Source organism: Morchella sextelata, assembly GCF_020137385.1.
Source record: "Morchella sextelata strain SCLS chromosome Unknown scls_21, whole genome shotgun sequence".
In the NCBI taxonomy this organism is placed as follows: domain Eukaryota; kingdom Fungi; phylum Ascomycota; class Pezizomycetes; order Pezizales; family Morchellaceae; genus Morchella; species Morchella sextelata.
Genome location: NW_025408636.1, coordinates 1,169,859 through 1,197,656, shown reverse-complemented (window position 1 = coordinate 1,197,656; position 27,798 = coordinate 1,169,859). Strand labels below are relative to the sequence as shown.

The 27,798-nt window shown below is 46.3% G+C and overlaps 4 protein-coding genes across 4 annotated transcripts; 3 read left to right on the top strand and 1 right to left on the bottom strand.

Annotated features, from left to right (window-relative positions):
* Positions 1-8,630: 8,630 nt before the first annotated feature.
* H6S33_006875 (uncharacterized protein) lies at positions 8,631-9,368 on the top strand (the record flags this gene model as incomplete). Its single annotated transcript, XM_044838234.1, has 3 exons — positions 8,631-8,705; positions 8,856-8,958; positions 9,039-9,368. Coding segments are annotated over 3 exons (508 nt in total), but the record flags the coding sequence as incomplete, so codon positions are not given.
* Positions 9,369-10,574: 1,206 nt separating this feature from the next.
* On the top strand, positions 10,575-10,900 carry H6S33_006874 (uncharacterized protein; the record flags this gene model as incomplete). The annotated part of the gene is made up of 1 exon (XM_044838233.1): positions 10,575-10,900. A coding segment is annotated over one exon (326 nt), but the record flags the coding sequence as incomplete, so codon positions are not given.
* A 5,294-nt stretch (positions 10,901-16,194) lies between these two features.
* Positions 16,195-16,668, top strand: H6S33_006873 (uncharacterized protein; the record flags this gene model as incomplete). The annotated part of the gene is made up of 1 exon (XM_044838232.1): positions 16,195-16,668. One exon carries the CDS (start codon positions 16,195-16,197, stop codon positions 16,666-16,668), a length of 474 nt encoding a protein of 157 aa, XP_044689691.1.
* Positions 16,669-21,802: 5,134 nt separating this feature from the next.
* H6S33_006872 (uncharacterized protein) lies at positions 21,803-25,542 on the bottom strand (the record flags this gene model as incomplete). Its single annotated transcript, XM_044838231.1, has 1 exon — positions 21,803-25,542. A coding segment is annotated over one exon (3,740 nt), but the record flags the coding sequence as incomplete, so codon positions are not given.
* Between the last annotated feature and the right edge of the window lie 2,256 nt (positions 25,543-27,798).

Genomic DNA, 27,798 nt, shown 5'->3' with positions numbered 1-27,798 from the left:
CTTGATCAATTGAATTGTGGTATGCCTCATACCATCGGATCGCTGCCTCACCTTCCATCAAGTTGCCTGCATATCGGATCTTAACCTCCTCAGAGGTAAAGGATAGGCTCTCAATGGAGAAGACATTCTCACATTGCCGGATAAAGGTCTCCACTTGCTCCGCCTTGCCCTGGAACTTAGAAGGTGGTGGTGCCTTTGGTTCTCGAGCCCTGGTGGAAGTAGAAGGGTGGGAGGTGGTCGGAGGTTGATACTGCTGGGACATCATTGCCAACAGATTCTTCTGTTGCTTCTCCAACTTCTTCTTAAGGTATCTCCGCCAATCTCTTCTATTACCACCGTCTGGTTCCGAGTCTGAGCTGTCAGAGTTATCCGAATCTCCTGGAGCGGGAGCGGGCTGCTGGAGGTGGAGGATTCTGATCTCCGCCACTTCCTCCCTGTGCCTGAGCTGGAGGGGGAGCGGTGGCCGCAGCAGAAGGGGCCACAGGTGCTACTGGTGCCGGGTTGCTGGCCAGTGGTGAGGTTGCTGCTGGATGAGCAGCCCCAGACATGGTAAACCTTCCTGGGTTCCTGGCTAGCGGACTAGGAGGTCCTCGGCCTGCACCTGAGAAGAACTCTCCTTCATAGTCAAAGGATCGGTCGGCTCCTCCAAGGAGTGGATGTGTTCCACCGAAGCGGCTAGGTGGTAAGGGTGAAGACCCCACCGCTGGCTGCACAATAGGGATAACTCTCCTAGTGGATCGGACCGCAAATGCTGCAAAGGGGCTGGTCTTCCGCTGCATTGTCCTGGTAGCTGCTCTGGAAGAGGACCTGGAGACTGAAAGTGGTGCCGGAGTTGCTGGTCTACCCACCACCAACCTTCCTTCATCAAGAGCTTTCTGTATCTCGGCAACAAAGTCTGGTGGAGTGGCCGGATTGGTCCACTCAATCTCCATAGCATCAACATCGGCATTCAGTTCATCTCTTTCTGCATACCTCCGGAGCTCTTCCTGAACAGAGTTGACTTCCGACCTCATGTACTCTAGAGCTTCTGCTAGCAGAGCATTCTGTGCTGCCTGGCGCTCTTGTACAATGAGCAGTGCCTGACTGCCTCGGTTCAACTGACTCTGCAGGCTGTGCTGGAGGTAGGTCTGAAGCTCTGTGAAGAACTGTTGTAAGGGAACCTCATCGGTATCCTGCCAGACAGGCTCACAGCCGGGAATGTAGGTCTGTAGAGCGGTCCTGGGCTTCTTGACAAGCTGTGTCTGCCTGGTGGCATCAAGCTGGAGGGGCACCGGCTGCCATTCAATCTGAAGGGGTGCATCTGGAGCCGAGAGGGCGGACATTTTGTATAGAGGAAGAATAATCTGAAGGTGACTTGAGCCTTAAAGATTATCTGTAACGGGGGTCTCTTCTAAGAGAAATAGAATAAGATAGAATAGAGACGGCCGTGCAAGATAGACAATCAGGTTGCAGATTATTCAAAGATACTATCGCTAGAACTCAATAATCTTTAAGGGCTCTGCTACCGATAAGAACTTGGTTTTTCTTTCTGATGAAGACTGGAGAGAATAGGACTGAAGAGCGGGAATGAACCTGAGTACTTATACTCCGAAGGCCTCTGTTCTCTGCTCCTAACTCCTTTACTAAGTTCCGGTGGGCCTTCCCTCAGTACCGGAAACAATACCACCGCTACCCCGCTTTTCTCTAAGCGTCAGCAGGTGTTTCCGATACCCAAGGCAACCACCCTTAGTCAAAGCCTTTGTAACACCTGCAGCCTTGGTTGCCACACAACTGAGGACCTGCATGAATGAGCTGCCGCTCAGGCGTAAGCTTAATCATTGCTGTAGAGCTTTCGCTTATTGTAGACTTCCCTAGCATAGTCCCTGCCCTTCGGCGGACTTACAATGCACCGAGGATACAGAGGATCACCGGTCAATCAGAGCTTCACTCTGGCCGGTCTTCTAGTCACTGGCGAGGCATAGACTCGTCAGTCATTGCTCCCATGAATAGATCCTCTTCCTAGCGCCCGGAATGTAGTTACTCTAACAGCTGGTAGCTAACCACACTGCCGGTACTTGCATATCACCGTGCAACTGGCTTCTAACAATAACTCTCAGCATGTAACCGGGCCCTGTGTGTACTCATACACCAGACAGTTGAAATGGCTCCGTTACATCAGCTATCGATAAAAACAGGGTTTTCTTTTTTTTAATAAAGACTCGAGAGAACAGGACTGAAAGGTAAGAATGAGCCTGAGTACTTATACTCTGAAGACTTGTATTCTCTGCTCCTAACTTCTTACTAACGTCCAGTGACGCCTTTCATCAGTGTGGGAAATAATATCACCGCTACCAAACTCTTCTCTAAGCGCTAGCAGGTGTTTCCGATACCCAAAACAATCACTCTTAGTCAAAGCCATTATAACACCGGCCGCCTTAGTTGCCAAACAACTGGAGCCTGCATGAATGAGCTACCAATCAGTTGTAAGCTTAATCATTGCTGTAGAGCTTCTGCTTATTGTAGACTTCCCAGGTATAGCCCCTGTCGTTACTGGCAGAACTGCATACTCAGAGGTTACAGAGGGTCACTAAGTATTCAGAGGTTCACTCTGACCGGCCTGCTAGTCACTGGCGAGGCATAGATTCGTCAGTCATTGCTCCTGTAAATAGATCCCCTTCCTAGTACCCAGAATGGAGTTACTCCAACAGCTGGTAGCTAACCACACTGCCGGTACTTCCATATCACTTTGCAACTGGCTTCTAACAATGACCCTCAGTATGTAACCGGGCCCTGTGTGGACTCATATACTAGACAGTTGAAATCGCTCCATTACATTATCAATCCTCATCAACAAGCTCGCGTATTACCCAGGGCGTTTCCCGCTCTAAACGCCTACCACGTCTAGCACTACCAGTGTACACCGCGTGCGCCCAGCTCCACGTCAGGAGTACCTAACGTTTGGGTACCGCCAGGAGATATGGCTCACGTCTAGAGCACTTGCTAAAGCTCTGCTCACCAGTGCGAACAAGAGATTACCTACCTGTCTGGAGAAGCTAGTATGGAGTTACCCTGCTCACAATACCTATGGAACTTTTGCTTCTTTTGATTACATCAATAGTACCACATGAGCACTTCCCAATGCTCTCACAGTTTTCTTGAATACTATTAAGGCATGATGACTGCTCTCATGGTAGGGTGACCTTTCTCATAGAACCATAAATGCTCATACGAATGTTTCTGCGAGAACTCCAGAGCAATCACCAATGCTGACAGACCTGAAGCATTCATCATAGCCACTCAAGGTGAGCCAACCCTCACTTTGCCCTCTTTTGATTAGTATACAATCCGCAAAGAATAGGAAAGCACCAGTTCCTCAAATAATATCTAAGATAGCTATCCTCAACGCCATTGTATGGTCAGTCGCGGAATACTGATATGAGTACTATCCTGTATACTGGTGATAACTAGCTGAGTTTTGACGGAAGCGTATGTTTTTGTTGATTCGTGAAAGGCAAAATTATCCTTAAGGTCATAGCCATGGTACGCCTCGTCTGAAAAGCTCAATGTCCATGTATAAGCAGCAAACATGGACTGGTATTGCCCTCCTGGAGTGAGCTTGCTGGATAGCCAGACTCCGATACTGAGCGGCTAAAATTTTACCTCCTTCTTCCAATCCAAATGCATAGCAGAACAACATGAATTTTGAGTTCGAGTGCCCAATTGGGTCTAACATTCCTAGAGCACTCACGAATGCCCTCATGGCTTTCCAAGCATTCAAATAAGTTCATCTTACATATGCAAATCTATTCTAGTATTTACCAACCAATTACCAGTCTCCACTTCAAACAAATGAGCCATTCTCAATATACTCGGAATATGAACAACCCGCATCCTCTTCATCCAACCTCTACAAATATTCACGAGCCAATGTGAGCTATCAGTGATATCACGATCCTTTGTCTCAAGTAGCTCCACTATACATAGTTTATATGTTCACCTCCTACTGTCCCGGAGCTTGAATAAAGCCTCCAAATTTTCTGGTAAGCATCCCCGAAACACTCTCCACTCCTCTGAGGATGCTACCAACACCCATACCTAATCTTTTCTAATTTTCACTTTCCTAAAAACCGCATTTCCTGTACAACTAACATTGTCAACCTTGTACACCTCAGGTGTTTGAATGATTGGTATCGGAACCTGCAAACATTTGAACATCTCCACCAATGCTCTAGAACACTCTCATAGCTTCCGGCAAAGCTATGAGAGTATCCCGCATCCTTTGAGTACTCCTTTATCAGGCGATATAATATGGTATGGCTTATTTGCAGTCCATCTGCAATATTGAAAAGTCTTTCTGACTTCATGGAGGGGTTGCAAAGACGCTTTAGAGGCAACTCTCCATCTACTATGGATCATTTATTTCGAGTTTTTTTCCGGTCTTCGATTTTAAAAATCTCAAGCAACTCCTTCAGGTTATCTCGATGGCTCCAAAGGATGTCATATATTCTCTCAGGACATCCAACAATATCTTTCAGATTCAGCATTCGAATCTCTAGCGCTAACCGCCGCCCCCCATAGTCCAGTACCTGAATTGCAGCATCGATTTTGTTGGATGCGCCGTATGTCTCTTTTATCTGACGTACATAGGCGACTTCGCTGATCTAAGTGGAGTACTGGAAAATGCTCCCGAGGCGCTCGATATGTTCCCGATAATGTGATAACATGTGCAATTTGATGAAGTTGAAGTGAGACCTTTCTCGTATCTCGCAAATCTCCTCTGAGCCTCGCTGAGCACTCTGGGAGCCTGAAGCGTTTAAACCTTTTGTATGATTTCTCGCATCTTTAACTTTCCTCCTGTATGTACAGAATTCTAAAATGATATTCTTGTGCTTGTGGAAATCCTCGAGATAGCTCTCTATATAATTTAGTGTGCTCGTCGTATGACTTCCATACTGCGCCATTAAGTGGAAGTCGATTAAGCCTCGTACACATTTCAATGCCTTTGCGAAGTCGCCCCTGACAGCCATCTCCGGGTTTCTCAAAGCAGTCGCGAATGCTACAAGAACGATCCGCCCCAGATTTCTCATCTCCTTCTTTTGCCATCTGGTTGTAGCACGATATGCCTTGTTCGGTACTACCAGTCCAGCTTAAGGCACAATCGAGGCCCAAGCTTTATCAAATTGCTCCAATCGATTGTGCTTCTTCAAGAAAGCCTGAACCCACTCCATTATGTTCTTCACCATCTCTATGTATATATTGTGCAGAATGTCCGGTTTGTTGAGATGATATGGATTAACCCTCAGCATACCTTAGAAAGCATTGAAGAGTGTCTTCTCTGATCTCGCGACAAGGTATTCCACCGATCCCATGTTTTCTGAGTTCTCCCTGAATAGCTTTATGCTCTCCCGATTATCTTCGTGATCATGCATGTGGCTCCGCCGAGTACTCCCAAAACTATTGAATTCCACCTCGCATCTTTGACAAGAACTAGTACTAATATTTTGTAAGTTTGCATGCTCAGGTTGATCAGTGATCCAACCCGACAAACCGGAAAATATAGACGTTCGTACCCGTCGGCGCATGCAATCACCTCTTCTTCCTGAGAGCACTCCTAGATGTTCTGAAAAATCTCTACAAGGGTGCAATGCAGCGCCATTTGACTCTGACATGTTGAAGCAGAATTAGCGAGTGGGTTATTCCGGAGCTTAGGTAGAACTGGCAGTATCCATAGGAGAATTAATGAATGTCCGGTGGGCTTGCTCTGGACCGATGACTTGATGTCTCCAATGGTAAGATAAATTAGCCAGGCTTTCTTGTTCCCATTAAAATTTGTCAAATGTCTGCCATCTGACGTGCATATAATTGGTACCACAGTCGACATCTTTGGTAAGGTATTCTGTCCAGAAAGCATTAGCAAGTGCTCATAGAGCAGTTGTGAGTCTTACCGGACCTGCATCTTCCATCATCAATCTCCTGTATGCATTTCCCTATATATTCTCTCACTAGATTCTTTATGCTCTACCACTGATACGTACACCAATAACTTCCGAAATGCCTGTTGGCACAGAAGATATCGCACAATTACCATTGGACTCCGGTAATAGTAAAGAATTTTCTCTCCCCCAATATCCACCTCCGACTAATGCCAGCTCGCCTTTCCTAATATGTCACTCATTTCCTCCAAACTCTTTATACAACTTCACTCAGTCCTGTAGGAGCATTCACCACTGCTTGACGGAGCGTGTAGAAAGAAACTATCGATATTTCCTTGTGAGACATTCGATAGTATTAAATAACGTGCAATTGTAAATTCATATGCTGAGTTGAATGGGAGCCACAGGTGTTGGAGAAGGTTTTGTGAGCATTCATTATAGTTCTCTGAACGGTAGAAATGCTCCCCAGTACCTCCATAAATCGTTGTCACAGCCTCATGCCTATTTCCATCTCTATCTGCCTCTTCCATCAAAAAAGATGATTCGGATTCCAGATCTCAATTATTATCGGGATCTTGGCCATGATACTTGATACTATTGCTCTCCAAGCTCCTTGAATCGTCATGGGCATCTGAATAGGAATGGTGAATGCCTTCTGGGCTGTCGTGAGTGTCATCGGGTATCTCTTGATCGCGCTCCAGGAGTAAAAACTGGTTTCTCAGCCATTCATCTTCTTTAAATGGATTTGTAGTTCGAAGATGTTCATCGAAGTTCGCGGAGGAGCTGTACCGCTTGCTGCAAAAAGGGCAAGCCGATTTCATTGAAGTCTCACGATACTACTAAAGCACTCCCGAGTGCTCTGAACATTTGTTTTCTGACAAGGCCGAGGAAGCTCTTTCCTGCGGGTACAGCTGCAGAGTGCTCGAATGATTTGATTTGTCAGCCAATGACGCTCTGACCTGCACCCCGTTGGCAATATTGACTTTCAATAGGAGTCTGATTCCATACATCAACTCAATACAAATACAAACTCCAACACGAAGAAACACCCACCACCCGACTCAGGCGGGCAGTTAAGCTAGATTCTATTGCCCTGAACATCTGCACTCTCTCCCTGAATACTCATGGAGTCTCTTGAGATCTAGACAGTGTTCTCAGCGCCAAATTCAACACTAATATCTACTACGAGCTCAAGGAATACATTCTCTCTGAACCAGCTTCCTAGCGGACAGAGCACCAACAATAAGAAGAAAAAATAACCAACCCCAATACCAGAATATTATCAACATCACCATTGGTACCATCCGAGTATCCCTGAGTGCCCCTGGAGCATTTAGATTATCAACGTCATATATTGAAGCAAACATTGAGTACGAGCACCCTCAAGTACTTCTAGAGCATTCATGGGTGCTCTCAGAAGCGTGATAAGCTCAAGAAAAAAGCTGATCGTACTCGGTATAAGAGCACCTGTCCCTTTCTTCAAGTTCGCGAGAAGTTCGTAACCATCTTCAAGTTCTCCTCTAGTTATCAGTTCAAGTTCTCCATTGCTTTCAACATTACCTGTTGAAATCTCATTCTTCATGTTCCTTCGTTTTCAAATGATTCAACCTTTGCAATCCTTATCAATAAGATGGTATTTCTCTCTCCTGATATAATTAATTTCAGAACTATACTCACAACAGTGATATATTAACATTATCAGACTCCAAACACCACTCAGAGTACTCCTGGTGGCTACAAGAACACATATCAACTTCTCAATAAGAAGCACCTACATGATATAAACGAACACGATAATGAAAAGACTCACCGAAAAACCAAGAAATACAAATCGTCACAAAAACATAAGAAAGACCAAAGGTGGTCAGGTTGCAAATCATCTCGCAAAACTGCGAAGCCTATCCCGGAGGAGATACCAGAAACATACTCGAGTCAGTTACCAGTGCTTTCCGGGTTAACCTCGATCAACAAGAGCCGGAATCAAAACACTATGCCTCCACCAATCTGGACTGAACCCCGGACTCCACCAAATACTAACCTAGCTCTATCGGACACTGAAGAGATTTTTTCCAGAGTAATTGGGGAGCAATCCTAACTGATTCCGACTCCTTTCCCGACTTTGGGTCCGAACTCTCTTCACCATGCATGAGTGACGATCAAGACCCAAAAACTGTCCCAGCAATAGGCCCAGCAACAGGTCGACCAGCAGCAGTCTCCACTGGTTCTTCAGAATTGTCCACTGCTTCTTCCTCAACATGCATCAGTACTTCCCGAGAAGTCTTTGTTCAGAAAACCGTACTTAGGGTTAGTGCTACCCCATAACCACCTGCTAGTGCTCCACGAAAGAACGTTGCCCGGAAGACAATAGTCTCAGGTAAAGTTCTCACTCGATCCAAGTCTAGTGCAGTCTGCTCAATAGGTATAGCAGCGACTGGCCCAGCAACGGGCCAACCAGCAGGCTCTATGAGTCCCTGACCAGCACCCGTCAATACTTTACTGAAGGCTCTTGCACTGGAGACCCCTAAATTCAAGCCCCGATGCCTCTCTCAGTTATTTTCTGATGCAAGCTCATCCGAACTACTGGACTACCCCTAACTAGTCTGACAGAGATGAATTAGACCCGAGCTCTCGCCGATTGTTTAATAGACATCCCCGAATGTTCAAAAAATATCCTCAAGCTTGAGGGCATGCAAAATAACTCAAGCAAGCAAAACGAAGATGACTTTCAGTCTACTCAACCTACCTAAAGTGTACACCAGCATCTACAATGGCCTAAAGGTGGAAATTCAAAATGTAGGTTGAGTCAATAAAAACACCTCCAGATTGCCTGCATTTAATTCCCTATGCCTTTACTTGATGAACCTGCCCTCCCTCAATAGTTCTCTGCCAATTTAGACTGAGCGTGACTCTGATACCCAAAGAGTACTAGCAAATGCTCTACAGTGGCTCATATTGGATGTTGATATGAAGGATAAGTTATCAAGAGGACAGGGAGACTGTCAGTTCAAAAAGCCTTCCGGTGATAGTGATGATAATGATGACGGCGGTGATCAGGCAGTCTGGAGGCACTCTTCCAAAGGGAAAGAACATGCAGTACCGCCAAACTTGTACAACCTTCCATAATAGTTACCATTGTAGACCCCGATGCTCTCAGTATATTCTTTATCCTTGTTCCACAACCTACTTATGACTGGAATGATCCCTTGAACGAACCTCCATTCATCGGAATTTGGACAAAGAAAACTTTCCCCGAGCTATGCAACTTGATCCTGAAGTACAATGCACCCGGCAAAGCAGTCAGAACTATGTGGGAGGCAATTGGGAATATCCCTCCAGTAGCTGTTCCTCCCGTTCAGCCGGTGGAGGTACCAATTACTGATTCAGAGAAGCTCGATGGTTGGTTCAAGAACAGCAGTGCCAGACCTTGGAGGATATTAGCAGTCCTCTACAGAGCAGGTACAAGCGCTAACCTTGGTGATATGGAATTCCCCTTATTGAACCCGACTTTCCTTCATATTGACTAAAATGATTATAGCATGATCGATAGTCCTACAGAGGATTCGGATTACGAGAAGGGAAATCACTAGATAAATGCTAAAGTACTGAGGCTATATATGCCTAGAACTGATGCCGGTAATCAAACACTAATTCAGACTCTGGTTAGGCATCTCGATAGACAGCAGGATGCTATCGACGATTTAGACCCCAAATACTTTAGGAAGTATACTTTGGGTCTCGGGGTTGCTCACCCAAATTTCTTACAGGGAACGATCTGGACACCTCCCAGGATAACAGCCAAGAGAGCTGCTGATGCACTCAGGGCTGCTGTTGCTGGAGGTGGTAGAGGTAGTGGTGGTGGTCGAAGTGGTGGGCCAACTGGAGGCGGTGAAGATAGTGGTGGTGGTGATGGCAACGGAAATCATTAGTTTCCTTTGGTATAATTTCTGATTTCCCTTCCTACGAAATTGACAGTAACCTTTTAATAGTTGTTAGAATTACTCTCTGAGTACTCACAATAGCTGAGGTTCGGTATGATTTGGTGTTTTGAATTTCCATTTGTCTTGCGAGAGTATATCAATAGATCGGTGATAACGGGTAAAATTAAATTAGATTAGATTAGATTAGTCCAGGTAGTAATTGCATTTCTTTTATTTCAAAGTCGAATCAAACTCCTAGATTTATCTAAAAGTAGTCGGTACCATTTCAAAAAGTGCACTAAACAAGTTATGATAAATGATGTGGTTGAGTGCGGAAATAACAGTAACACTGGATGATCCCTACCCTATGAAGATTAGCGGCGCAAATTTTCTCGCCAAGAATTGATTTCTAATTGAGATATCGCGAGTGCTCCTAGAGCACTATGGATATTCCTATCAGTCATCAGAATAGCTCCCACCAAGTACTCCTCCAGTACAGTACTCCCTCCACAAAAGCTCCTACTACTCCCAATATGACCTGAAGAAGATTGAGAGACTGATGAATCTGAGATATCTTATCGACCTTTGACTCCACTGCCAGCCTGCAATCGCAGTAGTCAATCGACTACTGCCACCCAATTAATTTGGAAAGGTCTTCTCCGTTCTTCCGAAGCCCTCAATAGGAGCAGCAGTCCTCGGAGGGTAGAATTTCATCTCTCTGAGGATCATACTGACAATTTTAAAGCGCAGAGGGAGCCTGAGGCAATTGAGGTGCCTGAGTTGGAAGAAATAGTTGATACTAGCTACTCATACTATGATGATGCTCCGGAGAATAACCACGAGAGATCTGAGGAGGATGAAGATGAACCGGAGGATGAACCTCAAGCCCTCCCCCTATATTTTACCCAAAGATCTCAGACTGTTGGAAATAGACCTCATACAGTTCAACCAACCACTGTTAGAGAACTTGGCAATGCTCGGAGAAAATCAACTGGTGCGGTAGCAGAGGTCATTGCTTCTTCCGACACATCGGTGGATGTGATACAGGTTCGACTCTATCTCGCTCATTGATGCTTTTAACATGTAAGTATTAGTAGCTAACGATTCAGAGGGGAACTCGACAAGGAGTGAAAGTAATATGTAAACAAGGGAGAACAGCATCTATTTCAGCGCCTAGCCAGAATGCATCTCAGGTAGTACTCTCGGTATCCAAGAGAGGACCCCCAAGACCCTCACAGTCTAGGAACTCTGCACCTGTTTATCCTCATGAGTATACCTCTTCTATGCGCCATATCGATTTTTCCTCGACGCGCTCCAATATGGGGAGTCGTCCCCCCCTTACCGGACATATCTTTCTTCCCCACTTAGGAAGGTAATTGGCGAGCACTTTGTGAGCAGTAGTCAGATTCATTCAAGTCAAATTCACAGTCAAGGTCGATTACAAAGAGTCTACAAAATCAAGTACCTTCCCTCAAATAGGCAGGAGAACGAGAGTACTGCGATGCCAGAAAGCGACAGCATTTTGATTCCGAGAAGCAAGGTTAGTATTCCAGAGTACACTCATGAAATCTTTGTGAACACTGGCAATATTCCTTCGAGTCAATTGATGCAGAGATTAGTACTCCCTGGCTCTAGTAGTGTAAATGTGCTGTCAGTGTAGGCTCAGAGTATTGAGAAGCAGTGTAGCATTTTAATCGGAGAGCATACTCTTCTATATGGGCCTTTCTATCTGCAGCAAGACTTTCAGTACTGGTAGTGTTCATGTAGGCAACTGCAAGTTGCCGAGTGGGGTGTAGAGTAGACCTTGATGAGGTCATTATTGATATTATTGTCACTAAAGGGATTACGAATACTCTGGAAGCATAATGATTGAGAATAATAGGCCCGAGGTCTAGACTTCCGTGTCCATTCCCGCGTGATGCACGAGTTGTAAGGATGCCTGGCGGACTATACGATATCTGGGCTTAGAAATCTTGTGGGGCCTGAGGCAAGGGAGGCTCAGTTGGAATACCTTTTGAAGAATAATTGTTTCTTGAGGCCAAAAGAGTATTACGAGTTATGATGGATGCTAAATGAGCACTTGGGATAGCCGCTGGCAGATTCTATATCAACCGACTGCACTTCCTGGCTCCGGAAATTATCGATATATTTTCATTGATCAATTTGGGAATGTACTAGGTTACGAGCAGTTGGATTAGTCAGAAAGGTTCTATTGGGTTCTACCGGGTTCCGTTGATCGTTAATGTATGACTCATTTGGGATTTGTCATCGCTGAGATTTCCTTGGTTATATTAGGGGGGTTTGTTCTTATTTCTTGTTCTTTTCTCTTTCTTTCTTTCCTTACGCAACGTCTTCTGTATCTACGCTGTCTATTACTCTACGCTGTCTATTACTCTACAATATTATTATCTTCTTCTTTACTCGAGAAGACCACCGCTTCACTGCCCCTAGTCCCGTTGACCCTTACCGACGCTAGAGTCCCTTAGGATCCCTATTGCGAGTTTCCACACCGATCTCTACTACACCCTTCGTACCCTGTCGAATATTCGCTACTCACCCCCTTGAGATATATTGTATTTTAAATACTTCGATGAGGTAAGAATGTGAGGGGTTAGGGATCTCGAATTTCTAGAGCGGATAACCCTACCCTTATTTGCCTGACATCGATAGTGATCTGGCGTGGCATTTGGGCGTGATCAACAGGGAATTACTTGAAGCCTAATAATTTTCAGTAGCAAGATGATAGTGTTGTGAGTAAGTATGGTCAGATTCGCTCATTGATATGGCGAGTGTCTTGAGAGGAATGATGGATGCTCCTACGACTGTACGGGATTGCCGAGTTGACATGCAAACTCGAGTAGAAACGTTCAACAGGATGAGCAACACTTGGAAGGGGAGATGTAAACGGAACCAAGAGGCAACCTTAAAGGTAATTAAAGATAACCTTCAAGAGAAGGTATGATACTTCTAGATACCGGTAATGCGAGTGGTATTCCAAATGCTAACCTTAATAGATACGAGATAAAAAGGGGGTAACTATTGAGATGATACCGGAGAAGGGTTTTAGTGAGGACGATAAAGATCTGGCTGCAGATCTTGCCTCATTCCGAAATTTTCGGAGAATACCCACAAGTGCTCCATGAGGTCAAGTTGGTTCGACAACACCCAAGACGAAGTGATTATTGCCCAACTTTGCTGCATTGACCCCGAAGCGGAGGGGGATGGGGGAGAAGAGAAGCCGAATTTACCTGTAGTGGGGGATTATGAAAGGGCGGGGGAGCAGGTTGTGTAGAACAATTGCGAGTGCTACGCAAGATAGTGGGGAATTTGTTCTCTTCCGCATATTATATTAGAATTAGTTAAGGTATTAAATTGCGTATTGTATTTAGTATTAGCCAGAGTATCAGGGTGTTGTGTAACGGGGGTCTCTTCTAAGAGAAAATAGAATAAGATAGAATAGAGACGGCCATGCAAGATAAACAATCAGGTTGGAGATTATTCAAAGATACTATCGTTAGAACTCAATAATCTTTAAGGGCTCTGCTACCGATAAGAACTTGATATTTCTTTCTAATGAAGACTGGAGAGAATAGGACTGAAGGGCGAGAATGAGCCTGAGTACTTATACTCCAAAGGCCTCTATTCTCTGCTCTTAGCTTCCTTACTAAATTCTGGTGAAGCCTTTCTTCGGTCCGGAAACAATATCACCGCTACCCCGCTTTTCTCTAACCGTCAGCATGTATTTCCGATGCCCAAGGTGACCACCCTTAGTCAAAGCCTTTGTAACACCTGCAGCCTTGGTTGCCTCACAACCGGGGCCTGCCTGAATGATCTGCCGCTCAGATGTAAGCTCAATCATTGCTGTAGAGCTTTCGCTTATTGTAGACTTCCATAGCATAGTCCCTGCCCTTCAGTGGACTTACAATGCTCGGAGGATACAGGGGATCACCAGGCAATTAGAGCTTCACTCTGGCCGGCCTTCCAATCACTGGCGAGATATAGACTCGTCAGTCATTTCTCCTATGAATAGATCCCCTTCCTAGCGCTCGGAATGTACTTACTCTAACAGCTGGTAGCTAACCACACTGCCGGTACTTGCATTTCACCTTACAACTGGCTTTTAACAATAACTCTCAACATGTAACCGGACCCTGTATGTACTCATACACCATACAGTTGAAATGGCACCATTATATGTTGAATTCACCAATTCTATAGTGTAGTCGCGAGTGCTCTGGGCGCATTAGAGATCGTCGTACGAGTGATGTTTTGGTAATCGTTATGTCGGGCATGATTCAGGTTTCAAAGCACCCGATCAGGCAACCTCAGGAACGGTAATGGCAATCATTCTATCCCCAGGCCTGCTGGAGCAGTGAGGATATACTAGTGAGCAGCCAGTGTTCTCTGGTGACTGGACTGACCTCCGGGTTATGCCAAGTGCTAGGATTTGATGTCGGTGTATGTTGGACGGACTGGTGTATGCTGGGGCAGACAATCGTATGCCAGAACTCATCAGGATCGCTTGCTGTATCTCTGGAGAGTTAGTTTACCTACCGAGTGCCCTGAACGCCCTGAGCACCCTGGGCATCTGGCGAAGGCTGCAGGTTTGATTCTCAACAAAGTTCCAAATGTCATCATCTGGCCATAATGGTTAAGAGATAAGCTTGTATAACAGGGAGATCTATTTGTTGAAGTAATCTCGAAGGATGATAGGTTCACTCACATTTTACCTTTGCCGATGGATATGAGTGATGTATTTTGATGCTGATTCTGGATTGCAGTCTAGGAATCTTGACATCCAGTTACGGCCTATGTATGCTGACTTGGAGGTGGGGTGAAGTCCATTTTCATTGGCAATATTCTAGGCTAAAGCGATTTCCACACCCCGCAACAGGTCAACCCTAGTAGGGATCCCTGCATCATTCATATCTTCACACCATTTTCTGAGCACCTTTTCTATAGTTGGAGCTTGCTTCTGCTGTCCCTGATGAGTGTCATATTGGTTTTTCTAACCGTTAAATCTATCAATTAGGGTGGAGGTTGGTATCCCGTATTCAAGAGATAAAACAGACCAAGGTGTATTAAATTCCACCCTCTGCACTAGTGCACAACAAATATGGTCTTTGCTCTCTGCCTGGCTCAATGCTCCTGCTCGTGGCTTCACCTTGCTCATCTCGGTTCGAAGATTGGTCGAGAACTGGAGGAGTAGTAGAAGTTTCTAGTGGCCTACGTGAGTTGCACCCGTGAGCCAATTGCTTTTGAAATGATGCGCTGACTCATGCGACTTCACAGTGGTGTCCGACATCTCCATTGGATACGTTAAAGCTAGTCGTTACAGTGATGCGAGAGGGGGATTGAAGATTGTTCGCTGTGCTGTCACTCCTCCCCATGCGCTCCACGCTTTCCTTTTCTACCTATCTTCTTTCCTTCTTTTTTGCAGTTCTCTGTATCACTAAGGGAATATGACTTTTCAGAGAGGAATAATCTTGACAAGTAAAACTAGACAAGATCTAGAACGAGCTATTCGAATTAGATGCATACCTTAAGTTTCTCGACACCATTAGCCTCGATGGGCCAGCCCGGGCTGGAAAATAGGGTTGGCCTAGCCCGGCCCGTGCTATCAAGATTAGGGCTAAATATATAGCCCGGGATCGCATGACTAATGGTGTTCCTCCATACGAGGTATCACGAACTGGGTGTTCGTCTGCTTGGAATAATGTCTTCGTTCACTGGAACTAAATAATGTCGAACAAGCTGCAGTTTCCCCGGTTGTAACGGTAAGCAATATGGAAAGGTGTGTGAAATACATTGAATTTATCCTTCAAATCGCTAATAATATTGTATGAACTACTTAGAGCCCAAGTCTACCTATTTACCCCGGGCTAAATTTGTCTCTCGCCCGGCCCGACCCCTCAAACAAAACCTATGACCTGGCCCGGCCCGTCGAAAAATAGCCCGGGCTCCCAGTCTTAAACCCCGGCCCATTGACGCACCTGCTCGATACCTAGGGCGATAGGAACACGCACGAGGATAACAGGTTAGCAGTATAGGCTTATATTACCTTAGCGGTGGATGTGTCAATTGAAGGCATGAAGAAATAACTGAAAGTGTTATTTCACGTTGTGTGGACTAGTGCGTAGCATGTCATGAACATTCAAAGCGTATCTCAGCTCTAAATTCGCCGTCTCTAATTTCTTAGCCAAGGGCAGAGAGAAGTTCAAACCCATTCAATGAACCGCCCGCCAGAAATATTATAAATGTTTATCTTCACCCTTGGCCTCTCTTCTCTTCTCTCCCCACGAGTACTTAACATCATTAAAAACACCACGTTCCTTATAAATCAACGTCCTCAAATCACCGCAACCATGCGCACCTTCACTCCCCTCACCACTATGCTCGCTCTCCTCCTTCTCACCGCCTCCGCTACTGCCCAATGGGTCAGCCACCCACAAACCGTCTGCTCTTTCGAGAACACCGTCCCTATCGCCGATATCGAACCATTCCTCTCCCAGTATGACTTTTATATCGACTGCTACGCCAGACGCCACAGCCTTCCACCCACCGGCAACAGCTGCACAAAGCTCTGGACAAACGGGAAGGAGCCCAACCTCAAGATCGCGATCCGCGTCTGCCCTCAAGAAACGAAGGACCCGCTTACCTGGCGCGATGGCGTCGGATATGGTTGTCTCGAGGTTGCTAATGTAGTAAGGAAATTGGTGGCCGAGTGTGGGAGGGATGGCAGGGTCGCTGGAAAGGCGAACCTTGGTCCCTGGGGACGGGGTTATGTCGAGGTTAGAAAGAAGGATTGGTTGATGGCCTTGCTCGATCTGATTGGGTAGTCAAAAATAAATTTATCCTATCTTTTCTCTTAAACCTTTGTTGAGCTATAAAGTGACACCTTGAAAGTGGCATTTCCAGCTTTGTGACGTCTTCCTAATGGGGTAAACTGTATGAGCGAGGAAAGGGTGAGATTGCTCTGAAAGGCCCTAATAGCAATCGAGAGGATGACTACCTTTATAAATGCGGTCCAGGCGGGAAACGTGTAAATTGTAACCCTGTTTTAAGAATGGAAGCCCGAGAGATATTGAATATATAGAATAGTCCTCTTGAATATTAATATATTCCCATCAAAGGATAAAGATTTACAATCTAGTCCGAGTCCCCAAAGGGAACTAGAACCAAAACCAATCATCTACTCCACCAGTCTGTCAACAATAAGGAGTGGCCCAACCTGCTATCCACCACTCTACGGTTGTCTGTATCGGGTCTTTCCTAATTGTAACCGTAAACTCTCTCATATATCACCTTCCCCATCTTGCGGGCGACGGGCGAAGGATAAAGTGTGATCTAAGTTCGGAATGCAGATATTGACGCATAGTGAAAGCAGGGTACCCTGTCTCGCCGATAGAGCGCTTTTCGCCATGTTTCGCTAAATCTACGAGGGAAGGTCTATCGAGAATTACAGCGGTGAACTCAGTACTAGGTACAAGAGTTTCAGAGTTCCATTGGTGGGGATCGCTCCGCAGACGTTGAAACCCTCCTTCTCTGCGAGCATCTATCATGATTTTGGGTGGACTTGAATAGTTTCAGCTGTCTAGACATCGAGGTCAGGTTGGCGGGCTAATAAGCATGGGTCGTTCTAACGTCCGTGTTATATCGCATTAATCATGCAGTCGCCACGCGCACATCAGGTCATAGAACAGCTAGGTCTCACTTGGGCGTTGCCCCAGCAACCAACAGGCCCGATTACTCTAATGACCACCAAAACATGTAGGTACATATTGAGTTCCGTGAGTACTAGATTGGTTACTTGATAATGATCGATCGGTTTATAAAGCGAAAATTAGACGTAACGATGACTCTTCGCACTGTATCCACAGCCCCAAGTAATTATACCCGAGCATTTGAACCGGATGAACTGGTGGTCCGATGCTGGAGGTATAATTGAGAGCATGATATAAGCATGTAACACAATGATAAAGATATATATGGGGAGTAGAAAGATAGGTAATATAGGTACTACATTCAATGGGTTAACGGCACCCGCATTCCGGTCTATAGGCTAAGAATAACTAGAACAGTAATTATGCGCAATAGTCATCAGGCTTAGGGTAGAAGGCCCCCAAAGAAATTACTCTGAATATATAAGATCAGGAAAATGTATTGTTTTCATTAACAATCGCAGTGCTATGCGCTACGCTAGACTAGACTCGATCGACCACAACCTAATAGTTCATCTTATCACGTAAGCCATTAATCATATTGTGAAGAGTCATGGGATAATGACCTTTAATTGAACGCAGTCTTAGTGCCGGCGCAGTAATCAATTAAATCTACCAAACATGTCAATGACCAAGTTCGCAGGCGTTGTTCTCATATCTCTCGTGCGCGAGTTGAATGGCTAACAATTCGACCGAGCTTCGTGGATGCGTTAAGGCACGTGGTTATCGGGAACTACACCCCGTGGAGAGTCCTTGTATTCCTTTGCTTTGCCACGGTACGATAGGATGAAACATGCCAAGCACTGGGAACTCTTCTATCTCAGCCCGTCCTACTACTATTGTTCTTAATAAAATGGCAGAGGGATTTATGGGTTGTAAGTATAAGATTGCTTTACCGATATGTGAATGTCTAAGGGTAAACTATCCCCTGTAGCCCCCCGTTGATCTTCGTCCTACGAATCTTAATGCACTGGCTTAGCCCTGAGTTGCATCGACTATCACGAAGCACTAGATGCCTTGACGTGTGGACTATTTCGATCATTCACCTTCGATATAGCGGAAACGAGTAAATTTAGGACCTTTTACTACCCTTACGGGGTAGAAATATAGGTTCGGCCAATGATATCGTAATAGACCCAGGTATTACACTAAATAAAGCCATCACACTACTTCTATCCCGTGCCTAGTCAGTCATCCAATCGGCGGCACTTTAATTTATTGTTTGCAGTCGTTGTGCAATAAGTCGTCCCAGACATTTACTCGCAGCATGAGGCACACTTTTGTGAAGGACAGTGAGTGACGAGAGGATGCAGTTAACAAAGTGAGAATGGCCAGAGTGGAAGAGATATTTAGAGTCTATCAAAGAGTCGAGCGGCAACTAGATCACTTGTCATCCTTGATGTATTGGGGTACTCAACAGGTTGCTCACGGAATTCACGGTACTGGTCGACTTGGCCAAGAGGAGGCATGTAAAAGTAGGCTGAGAAGGTAATATTTTAAAGTATTGCGGGTTTCCACGAGTAAGCGTACACTGACATCGCAACGCGCCGCCCCCACGAACACCTCAACGAAAAGCACATTTACGATGCCAGCCCAACGTAGCCAAAGAGTGAAGTTAAGAAAAAGTCCTAGACATAATCCTATACCAACAGCCCATCTCACACCCTATCAGAGAGGTCAAATTAAGGGCATGCGAACTCAGGGTGCACCCTTAAGAGAGATTTCTCACAATCTTTCTATCCCACTGTCCACTGTAGCCGCAAACCACAACGCGCATTCTGGGAGAAAGGATGGAAAGGACCTACCGAGGCAGGGAGCTCCTAGGAAGACCTCATCAAACAAGATGCTCAAATTTTGGACTCAGCGCTCAGTAACCGTGAACAAACTCACGAAGACATACGCGATGCGATCGCGCCAAGTGTTTCGATCACGACTGTGCGACGTTGCCTACTTGAAACAAAGCTACAAAAGTGGCAGAAAAAAGAGAGAACTCACCTAGATGATGAAGTTGCCAGTTTGAGACTAGATTGGGCATTGGAGCACTGGAATTGGACCAAATCAATGTGGAAAAATAGGTGTATGTGGGGGGACGAGGTCACGGTAGAGAGGTGGGGAGGGAAATAATGAAAATGGATTTTCCGATACCCTCGAGAGAAGTGGTTGAAGGATAATATAGAGCCTCTAGCAAGGATGAGTGAGCGCAGTCAGTCAGATGATGACTGGCTATTTTATGGGGCGGAAATATGGGTGGTTCTTACCTGTGTATCCTGATCTAGAGTCTCGTGGGGGAGGCGTTACTTCTAGAAGTCTCATCACTGTCATGGAGGCATATTATCTAGATATTTGGCACGAGATTAAAAGAGAGAATGGAGGAGAGGAGGTCTATCTTATTATTGATAATGCAAAGACACATTTACCACTTAAGAGGTGGCTCCAGGACAGAGGGATTTCCCTTAAATCTATACCCCCCTACTCTCCAGATCTCAACCCTATCGAGCATATTTGGGCTCTAATAAAGGGTAGATTGGATAAAGTGTAACCCAGGCTCTATGAGTCAGAAGGGCGAGATGTAAAAAAGAGAATTGCGGATGCTATCACACATTGTTGGGAATTGTTAAAACTTGAGGTCTTTGAGTCCTTGGCAGAATCAATGGTTCATCGGGTTCAGGCAGTAATTGATGCTGAAGGATGGTATACCAAGTATTAATGTACATTAATTTTCACTATCAAAGTATTCTCCTACATTTAGAGTGCCGTTGGTTGCTCCAATTACCATCCATGTCGAGGGCGCAGACGGCGTTGCCACGTCAATGACCAGTGTACGCTTACATGTGGAACCCCGCAATATATGTTGGACCGTGTAAACTTTATGAGTCTGTATCAAAGTAAATTCGTAAGTCTTGAATGTGACACCGTGAAAAAATTGGTAACTCACCGCATATATCCAGGGATTGACAATCGAATTCTCCTGCCATCTTTAGATTATGGTTGAGTGCTCATCCAGAAAACAAATCTTTTCTTTTACACCAAACACAACGATCATGCTTATGAAAGATTGTTCAAATAACTTATGAGTGCAATTACTGCCCGGCCTTTGAAATTGAGGGTGAAAATACCTTGCTTATATATTGTAACCCCGGGCCATGGGTAACCGTTTCACCCTGCTTGAGCCCGTTGGTGAACCTTACTAGCATCAGTGAATGTCTACATCAACACGAAATAAATGTTGATTTCTAATATATGCAATACAACTGCAATCACCATAGAGGAGTTATTACTTTGCGTAGCGCCAGCAGAGTAGCCACATACACATATCGGGAAGATGGTGGCTATGCTCTGATCCAGTCGGTGACGGCCCTTCTCTAGAGACATCTCTGGAGAGTACGTACCAGTCAAGGATGTCCAGGAGTGGTATAAACCATTCGTGACAGGTATGAGTCTGTTACTGGTATGCGCTATCTATTCCAGTGGAGGAGGTCAATGATTGGTATGTACAGTACCATCATAGTTGATCACTCCAATAGGAGACATTACTAGCAACGAGGTAGCAGGGGTAACCCTAGTGAGGCATGCACTAAATAAAGTTGAAGCCTACATTTAACATATACTTCTGGGAAACCAAACCGGCTATTGCTACCTAATGTAGTAGTATAAAGATTTGATATATGGCGGAATGTCTGTGGTTCAATTCCGACCCGTTATTGGTCAGAGGCATACGATATACAGTCATTTCCCAAAAGACTTGGCACCTCGAATCACCTTCACTGATATTAGCAAGATACAGATTCCACAACAACAACGAATAGAATAGAAAAACTAAAGTAGAGAGATGAATTTATATAGTTGAGTTACTATTACCATTTGGCACGGCTTCCATTGGCAGCGATACAGGCTTCAATTCTCTCAAGGGGGTGAGTAGCGGGTATTCCGCAGGGTACGAAGAGTGTAATAGGGGACGGTAGGGGAGCTCGAAACAGGGAGGCTACGGAGCTCGTAGCGTTGGTAAGGTTCGACAAGACGAGGAGAAAGCGCGGCGGTGGTCTTCTTAAGGAAAGAAGAGGACGATGATATTATATAGTAATAGACAGCGTAGATACAGAAGACGTTGCGTAAAGAAAGAAGAAGAAGAAGACAAAAATACAAACAAAACCCCCCTTAATATACTCAAGGAAACCCCAACGATGACAAATCCAACCTGACTCATACATTAACAATCAACGGAACCCGATAGAACCCAATAGAACCTTTCTGACTAATCCAACTCTTCGTAACCCCGTACCTCCACTAGTCGATCCATGAAAGTAGCCCCTCCCTTCAAGCGCGAGCTCCTGCGAGCCTTAACCTTAATCTTTCCTTCCAATGGTCCAGGTTTGTCGGGGTAGCGTATGTGGAAGGTATCAACGGCGGCGGTATTATCGTGGTATGCGGCGGGTTCCCAAGTAGGGTCGGTATAGCCCGTCCACTTAACAAAGTATTGCAGGCCAGTGTTTCGTAATTCTCGCGAATCCAAGATTTCCTCAACTGCATACTCCTCCTCTTGTTCGACGATAATGGGTGGGGGTGGTGGTTGAATTTGTCCTGGGACGGGATCATTCGCAGCGGGGTCTAACAATGATACATGGAAGACGGGGTGCATCTTCATACTTCTAGGCAGGTCGACTCGATACGCGTATGACGATATAATTTCCTTAACGGGGAACGGTCCCAGTTTCTTCCAGTCCAGCTTCCGGGAGTTACGCGTCGTTCGGATGTTTTTCGCTGAAACAAACACCATATCACCGACATCGTACCGTGGGGCCGGCGTTCGTTTAGTATTGACGGCCTGCTCCTGTTGATCCTGCGCTGTGCGGATATTGGAACGTAGGTGCTCATGGAGTTCCTTCATCTTCGAGGCGAAGTCTTTAGCATTGAGACTCGGCGGGGTCTTGTCAAGCGATTTGATCGTCACTGTAAACCGGGGGTGGAACCCATAGTTCGCGAAGAATGGTGTAGCTTTAGTGGATGCGGAGACCTGATTGTTGGCGGAGAATTCTGCCATAGGAAGCCATTTTACCCAATCGTCCTGTTGATAAGAGACATACCCACGTAGATATTGCTCCATCACAGCATTCAGCCTTTCGGTTTGGCCGTCGGTTTCCGGGTGGAAGGCGGTGGACATCCTTGCCTCGATATTGAGGTGTTTACAAAGAGCCTTCCAAAACTTAGCTGTAAATTGCGTACCGCGGTCGGAGGTGATATGTGTGGGTAGCCCGTGGAGCTTCCATATGTTCCGCAGGTATAGTCGGGCTACGTCTTCGGAGTTGACAGTAGTATTGCAGGGCAGGAGATGTCGCATCTTTGTTAGCCGGTCAACCACTACCATAATTGCATCGTACCCTTCACTTTCCGGTAGGCCAGTAACGAAGTCCATCGATACCTCCTGCCATGGTTGTTCGGGAATCGGTAAAGGTCGAAGTACGCCGAGTTTTCCATGGGTGTTGGGTTTGCTTCGTTGACAGGTGTGGCAGTTCCGAACGTAGCGGGCAATATAATTTCGCATGAGGGGCCAGTAGTAGTCCCGACTGACGAGTTCGAATGTTTTTTCGCGTCCCGGGTGTCCAGCAGAGGCAGCGTCATGGTAAAGTTGGAGGATTCGAAGCTTAAGAGGGTCGTAATCAGGGACATATATGCTGCCTCGGTAAAGCAATCGGCCTTCGACCTCGGTGCATTCGGCGAGTGATATGTCCTTTGATTGTCGATCGCCTTTATTCCGCATATCCAGTATCTTTTGGGGAAACGGGTCAGCGCTATATCCTTCATCGAATAATTCCTGCAGTGAGGCGTTCTTTTCAGCGGGCTCATTTGAGAAAGAACCCGCCAACAAACTTAGCTTTGCATCGAGATTCTCCTTCTTCAACACAACTTGACTCTGATGCGATTGTCTTTCATCCCCCTCTCCAGGGAGATCTCCTGATCTTCTTGTCAACGCGTCCGGTTTCCCTCCTTGTTTCCCTGGTCGGTATTTGATAACAAAATTAAACCGTGACAGGTATTCTGCCCACCGTGCTTGTCTCCGGTTGAGTTGTTTGGTACTCATAAAGTATTCAAGATTCTTATGATCGGATATGACGGCGATTGGGTGTGCAGCCCCTTCAAGTTCCGGTCGCCACTCCTCAAAAGACCGAATAATTGCCAGTAATTCCTTGTCGTAAATCTCGTAGTTGCATTCGGCGGGGGAGTGTTTTTTCGAGAAGTATGCAACAGGTCGGAGGATACCATTGTCATCGTATTGGGAGAGTACGCCGGCGGAGACATAGTCAGATGCGTCGGTTTCTACAGTAATTTCCTTTTCCGGGTCGAAATGAGTAAGAATGGGCGCCGTGGTAAAGGCTTCTTTCAGGGCATTGAAGGCGGATTGGGCTTCGGCTGTCCATCCAAATGATGTGTCCTTACGTGTCAGTCTGGTAAGAGGAGAAGCCAGTTCCGAGAATCCGCGTATGAATCGGCGGTAAAAGTTAGCAAAACCTAGGAATGCTTGTACATCCTTAACTGTTTTGGGGACGGTCCAATTCTTCACTGTCTCCACTTTCCTTGGGTCCATTTTAATACCATTGGGTTCGATAATCAGGCCAAGATAGGTGGTGCTTTGTGTGTGAAATTCGCATTTCTCCGGTTTCAGCAGTATTCCATTTCTTTGTAGGGCTTCCAGTACTTTTTCGACATGTGCTTGATGTTCCTCGAAGGTGTCGCTGTAAATAAGGATATCGTCAAGGTAGGCTGTGCAGAACATATCAAGGTAATCACGGACACAATCATTAATAAAATGTTGAAAGGTGGCTGGTGCATTGGTGAGGCCGAAGGGCATTACGGTGTATTCGAAATGTCCGTAACGCGTTCGGAAGGCTGTTTTCCATTCTTCACCCTCAGCCATTCGAATCTGGTTGTACCCTTGGCGAAGGTCAAGTTTGGTGTACCACTTGGCTTTGGAAAGGCGGTCGAGAGTTTCCCGGATGAGTGGTAGCGGGTAGCGGTTTTTAACAGTAAGTTCGTTGAGGCCACGATAGTCGACACAAAGACGGAGTGTTCCATCGGCCTTTTTAACAAATAGGACAGGGGCACCGGCAGGCGAAGAGCTGGCCTGAATGAACCCCTTTTGAAGGTTGTCCTGTATGTATTGTTTCAGCACGATGAGTTCCTCGCGGGACATACCATAAAGTGGCCCAAAAGGGGGCTCTTTCCCTTCCTTGAGGGGTATCTTATGATCATAGGGGCGGCGAGGCGGCATCTCGTTAGCGAATTCTTCGTCCATCATTTTATGAAATCTCTTATACCGGGTTGGGACCCGGTTCCTCCAGTCTTGCTTAGGGGCCTCGCCCGTTGCTTGATCTATTTCCTCAATAGTTGTACTAAGGATTTGGAGCTTGTCTCTTCGAGCAAAGCGACAAAGAGCAGCTGAACTGACGAGGTGAAAACGGGGCGGTGGTGCAACCCCTCTAATGGGAACGGGTATCGGGGAAGAGTTGCACTTGCGTTTGCAGTATTCGGAGTCGAACAGTATGCTATTGTCCTTAAACCGTAATGTTGCATCGTGCAATTGAAGCCAGGGGATTCCGAGGACGAGTGGGTACGAGCCGAGTTTGGTGACGAAGAAAGGGATAGTTTCATGGTGGGAGTCAATGGATAGCGGCAGATAGCAGAGGAGGGTAATTTGTCCGGAAGATATGGGCCGACCGTCGATGACTTCAAGAGTGCGGGGTGATTTGAGGGGGAGAAATGGGAAGTTGTTATGGCGCGCAAATGTTTCATCAATGAATGCGAATCCGGAGCAACCGGTATCGATCAGTGCGTGAGTTTGGATGGATGTTTTATTGTTTATAATTTTACAAGAAGCAACAAAATGATCCCCATCCAATTTATCCTCCACAGACGATACCGAGAAGCCAGAGATAGAAAACGCAGACAAAGGAGAAACATTGGAAGGTCCCGGGCAGGGGCCATTAATCAAGCCCGGGACTACTGAAAACCCGACTCAGAGGAGGCGGGACTAGCGACCGGTGGAGCAGCGGGGTCGACGGCCGTATGGCTGGGTGCGAGGAGGGCGCCTCTCATCACCGGTTGGTTACCGCGCGGGCGATTGGCAGAGGGGCAGTTGGCGAAGACATGACCAGGGTTGGCACAGTACATACAGAGATTGTTGTCCCTTCGCCATTGTTTTTCAGCGGTAGAGGTTTTGCGTTGTCCATTGACAAAAGTGTATCGTTGTTCAATGGCAGGACGTTGAGTGGAGCGGCTTTGGAGAGCAGAGAGGTCCATGGGGGCGAGGCCTCCGGCAGTATGAGATGGGTGTGCGACAGCAGCGGGGGCGGTGAATTGTCCCATTGTATTCCGAATGGCCCGTTGTTCAGCTTTGCGGCCCCGAACCTGGTTATCGATTGTCATCAACATGGTGGCATATGCTTCGACGGTGTTAGGCCTGTCTGTCCGGTATGTCATAGCGTCCTTCAGGTCTTCCGACAGTCCTTCGGCCAGGGCATCGATCTTGGCTCCCTCGTTGTAGTCTAGGTATGCCACGATGCGGAGGAACTGCGAATAGTAGGTAGCGAAGTCCCCTTTGCCTTGCTTCAGAGCAACGAGTTGGCGGCGGGCGGTACCCCGGGGGTCCGGGTCTCCAAACGAGGCTTCCAGGTGGGCAACAAAGGCAGTGACGGAGGAGAAGGGGGCGGCAGGGTTAGCGTTAACGAGTGGAACGACCTGGTCAAGGGCCCTTCCTTCCAAGCGGCTGACGGCATAAATGACCTTTGCTGCCTCGTTTCGGAACCGATCGTGGTTGACTTCAAGTTTCATTCGAAGTTGGGTGGTGAATCCGGGGAGCTTGGTGCGGGTGCCATCGAATTTTTCGGGGTCTGGAAACTTTTCGGACCTGAAGGCGGGGACAGGAGCAGGTGGGGGAGCAGCGGCAACGGGGACAGCGACGGTAGGGGCGGGGGCAGCGCGGGCGACATTGAGGTCGAGGTTGAGCCGGTTTATCTGCTCCTCGAGGTTGTCGATGGTTTCATTGGCGGCAGTGAGTTGTGTATGAAGGGTGTCCCTTTGGAGGCGGACGCGCTGGACGAGGGTGGCGATGTTGTCGAATAGTTCAGCAGGGCCGGCCTCATACATCTGCCTGAATTCCTCTACATCTTTGGGTGCATTCCATGCAGGCGGGTCGGAGGTGGACATATCGTACGGTGCGGATGACGACGCAACGTAATCTCAAGGGGGTGAGTAGCGGGTATTCCGCAGGGTACGAAGAGTGTAATAGGGGACGGTAGGGGAGCTCGAAACAGGGAGGCTACGGAGCTCGTAGCGTTGGTAAGGTTCGACAAGACGAGGAGAAAGCGCGGCGGTGGTCTTCTTAAGGAAAGAAGAGGACGATGATATTATATAGTAATAGACAGCGTAGATACAGAAGACGTTGCGTAAAGAAAGAAGAAGAAGAAGACAAAAATACAAACAAAACCCCCCTTAATATACTCAAGGAAACCCCAACGATGACAAATCCAACCTGACTCATACATTAACAATCAACGGAACCCGATAGAACCCAATAGAACCTTTCTGACTAATCCAACTCTTCGTAACCCCGTACCTCCACTAGTCGATCCATGAAAAATTCTGTGAGGCATAGTTTCTACCCAGGAATCAAATTTTTTCTCGTCCAACCCGTTCCGCTCCTCTTCTATAGCTTGAAACAGTTCCCTTTCACTATGAGGCCTTCTTTCTCCATCCGATCAACGCTAATGTCATTTTCTCTTAAAACTATTCCATGCATTCTCAATAGGATTGAGATCAGGGGAGGATGCCGGCCAAGACAAATTTTTGATACAGTGGGCAACCTGGAAATTGCGATTTATTTTTGCTGTATGATATCTGGCTCCGTCTTCCATTAATAGGTATTGATCAATAGACTCTTTTTGAGAATTCATATAAGGAATAAGATATGGTTCCATGATATCATTCCTATATTGGTCAGTATTGATGCCGAGTTTGTCTGCTGGTTTGGTTCATTCGGATGGTGTCATTTTCCGAATTAAAATAGGGAAGGTGCGAGTGCCATAAATATAAGCTGCCCAGTAACCGACAGAGGTTCGTCCTGACTTAAAGCTTGATGCCAAAAGATCATCTCGGAGTTCTTGTACAGCCTTGCACCGTACTCATTTGCCTGGAACAATAACATTAAATTCCACTTTTGATTTATCGGTACAAAACACACGTTTCCAACGTCCTAAC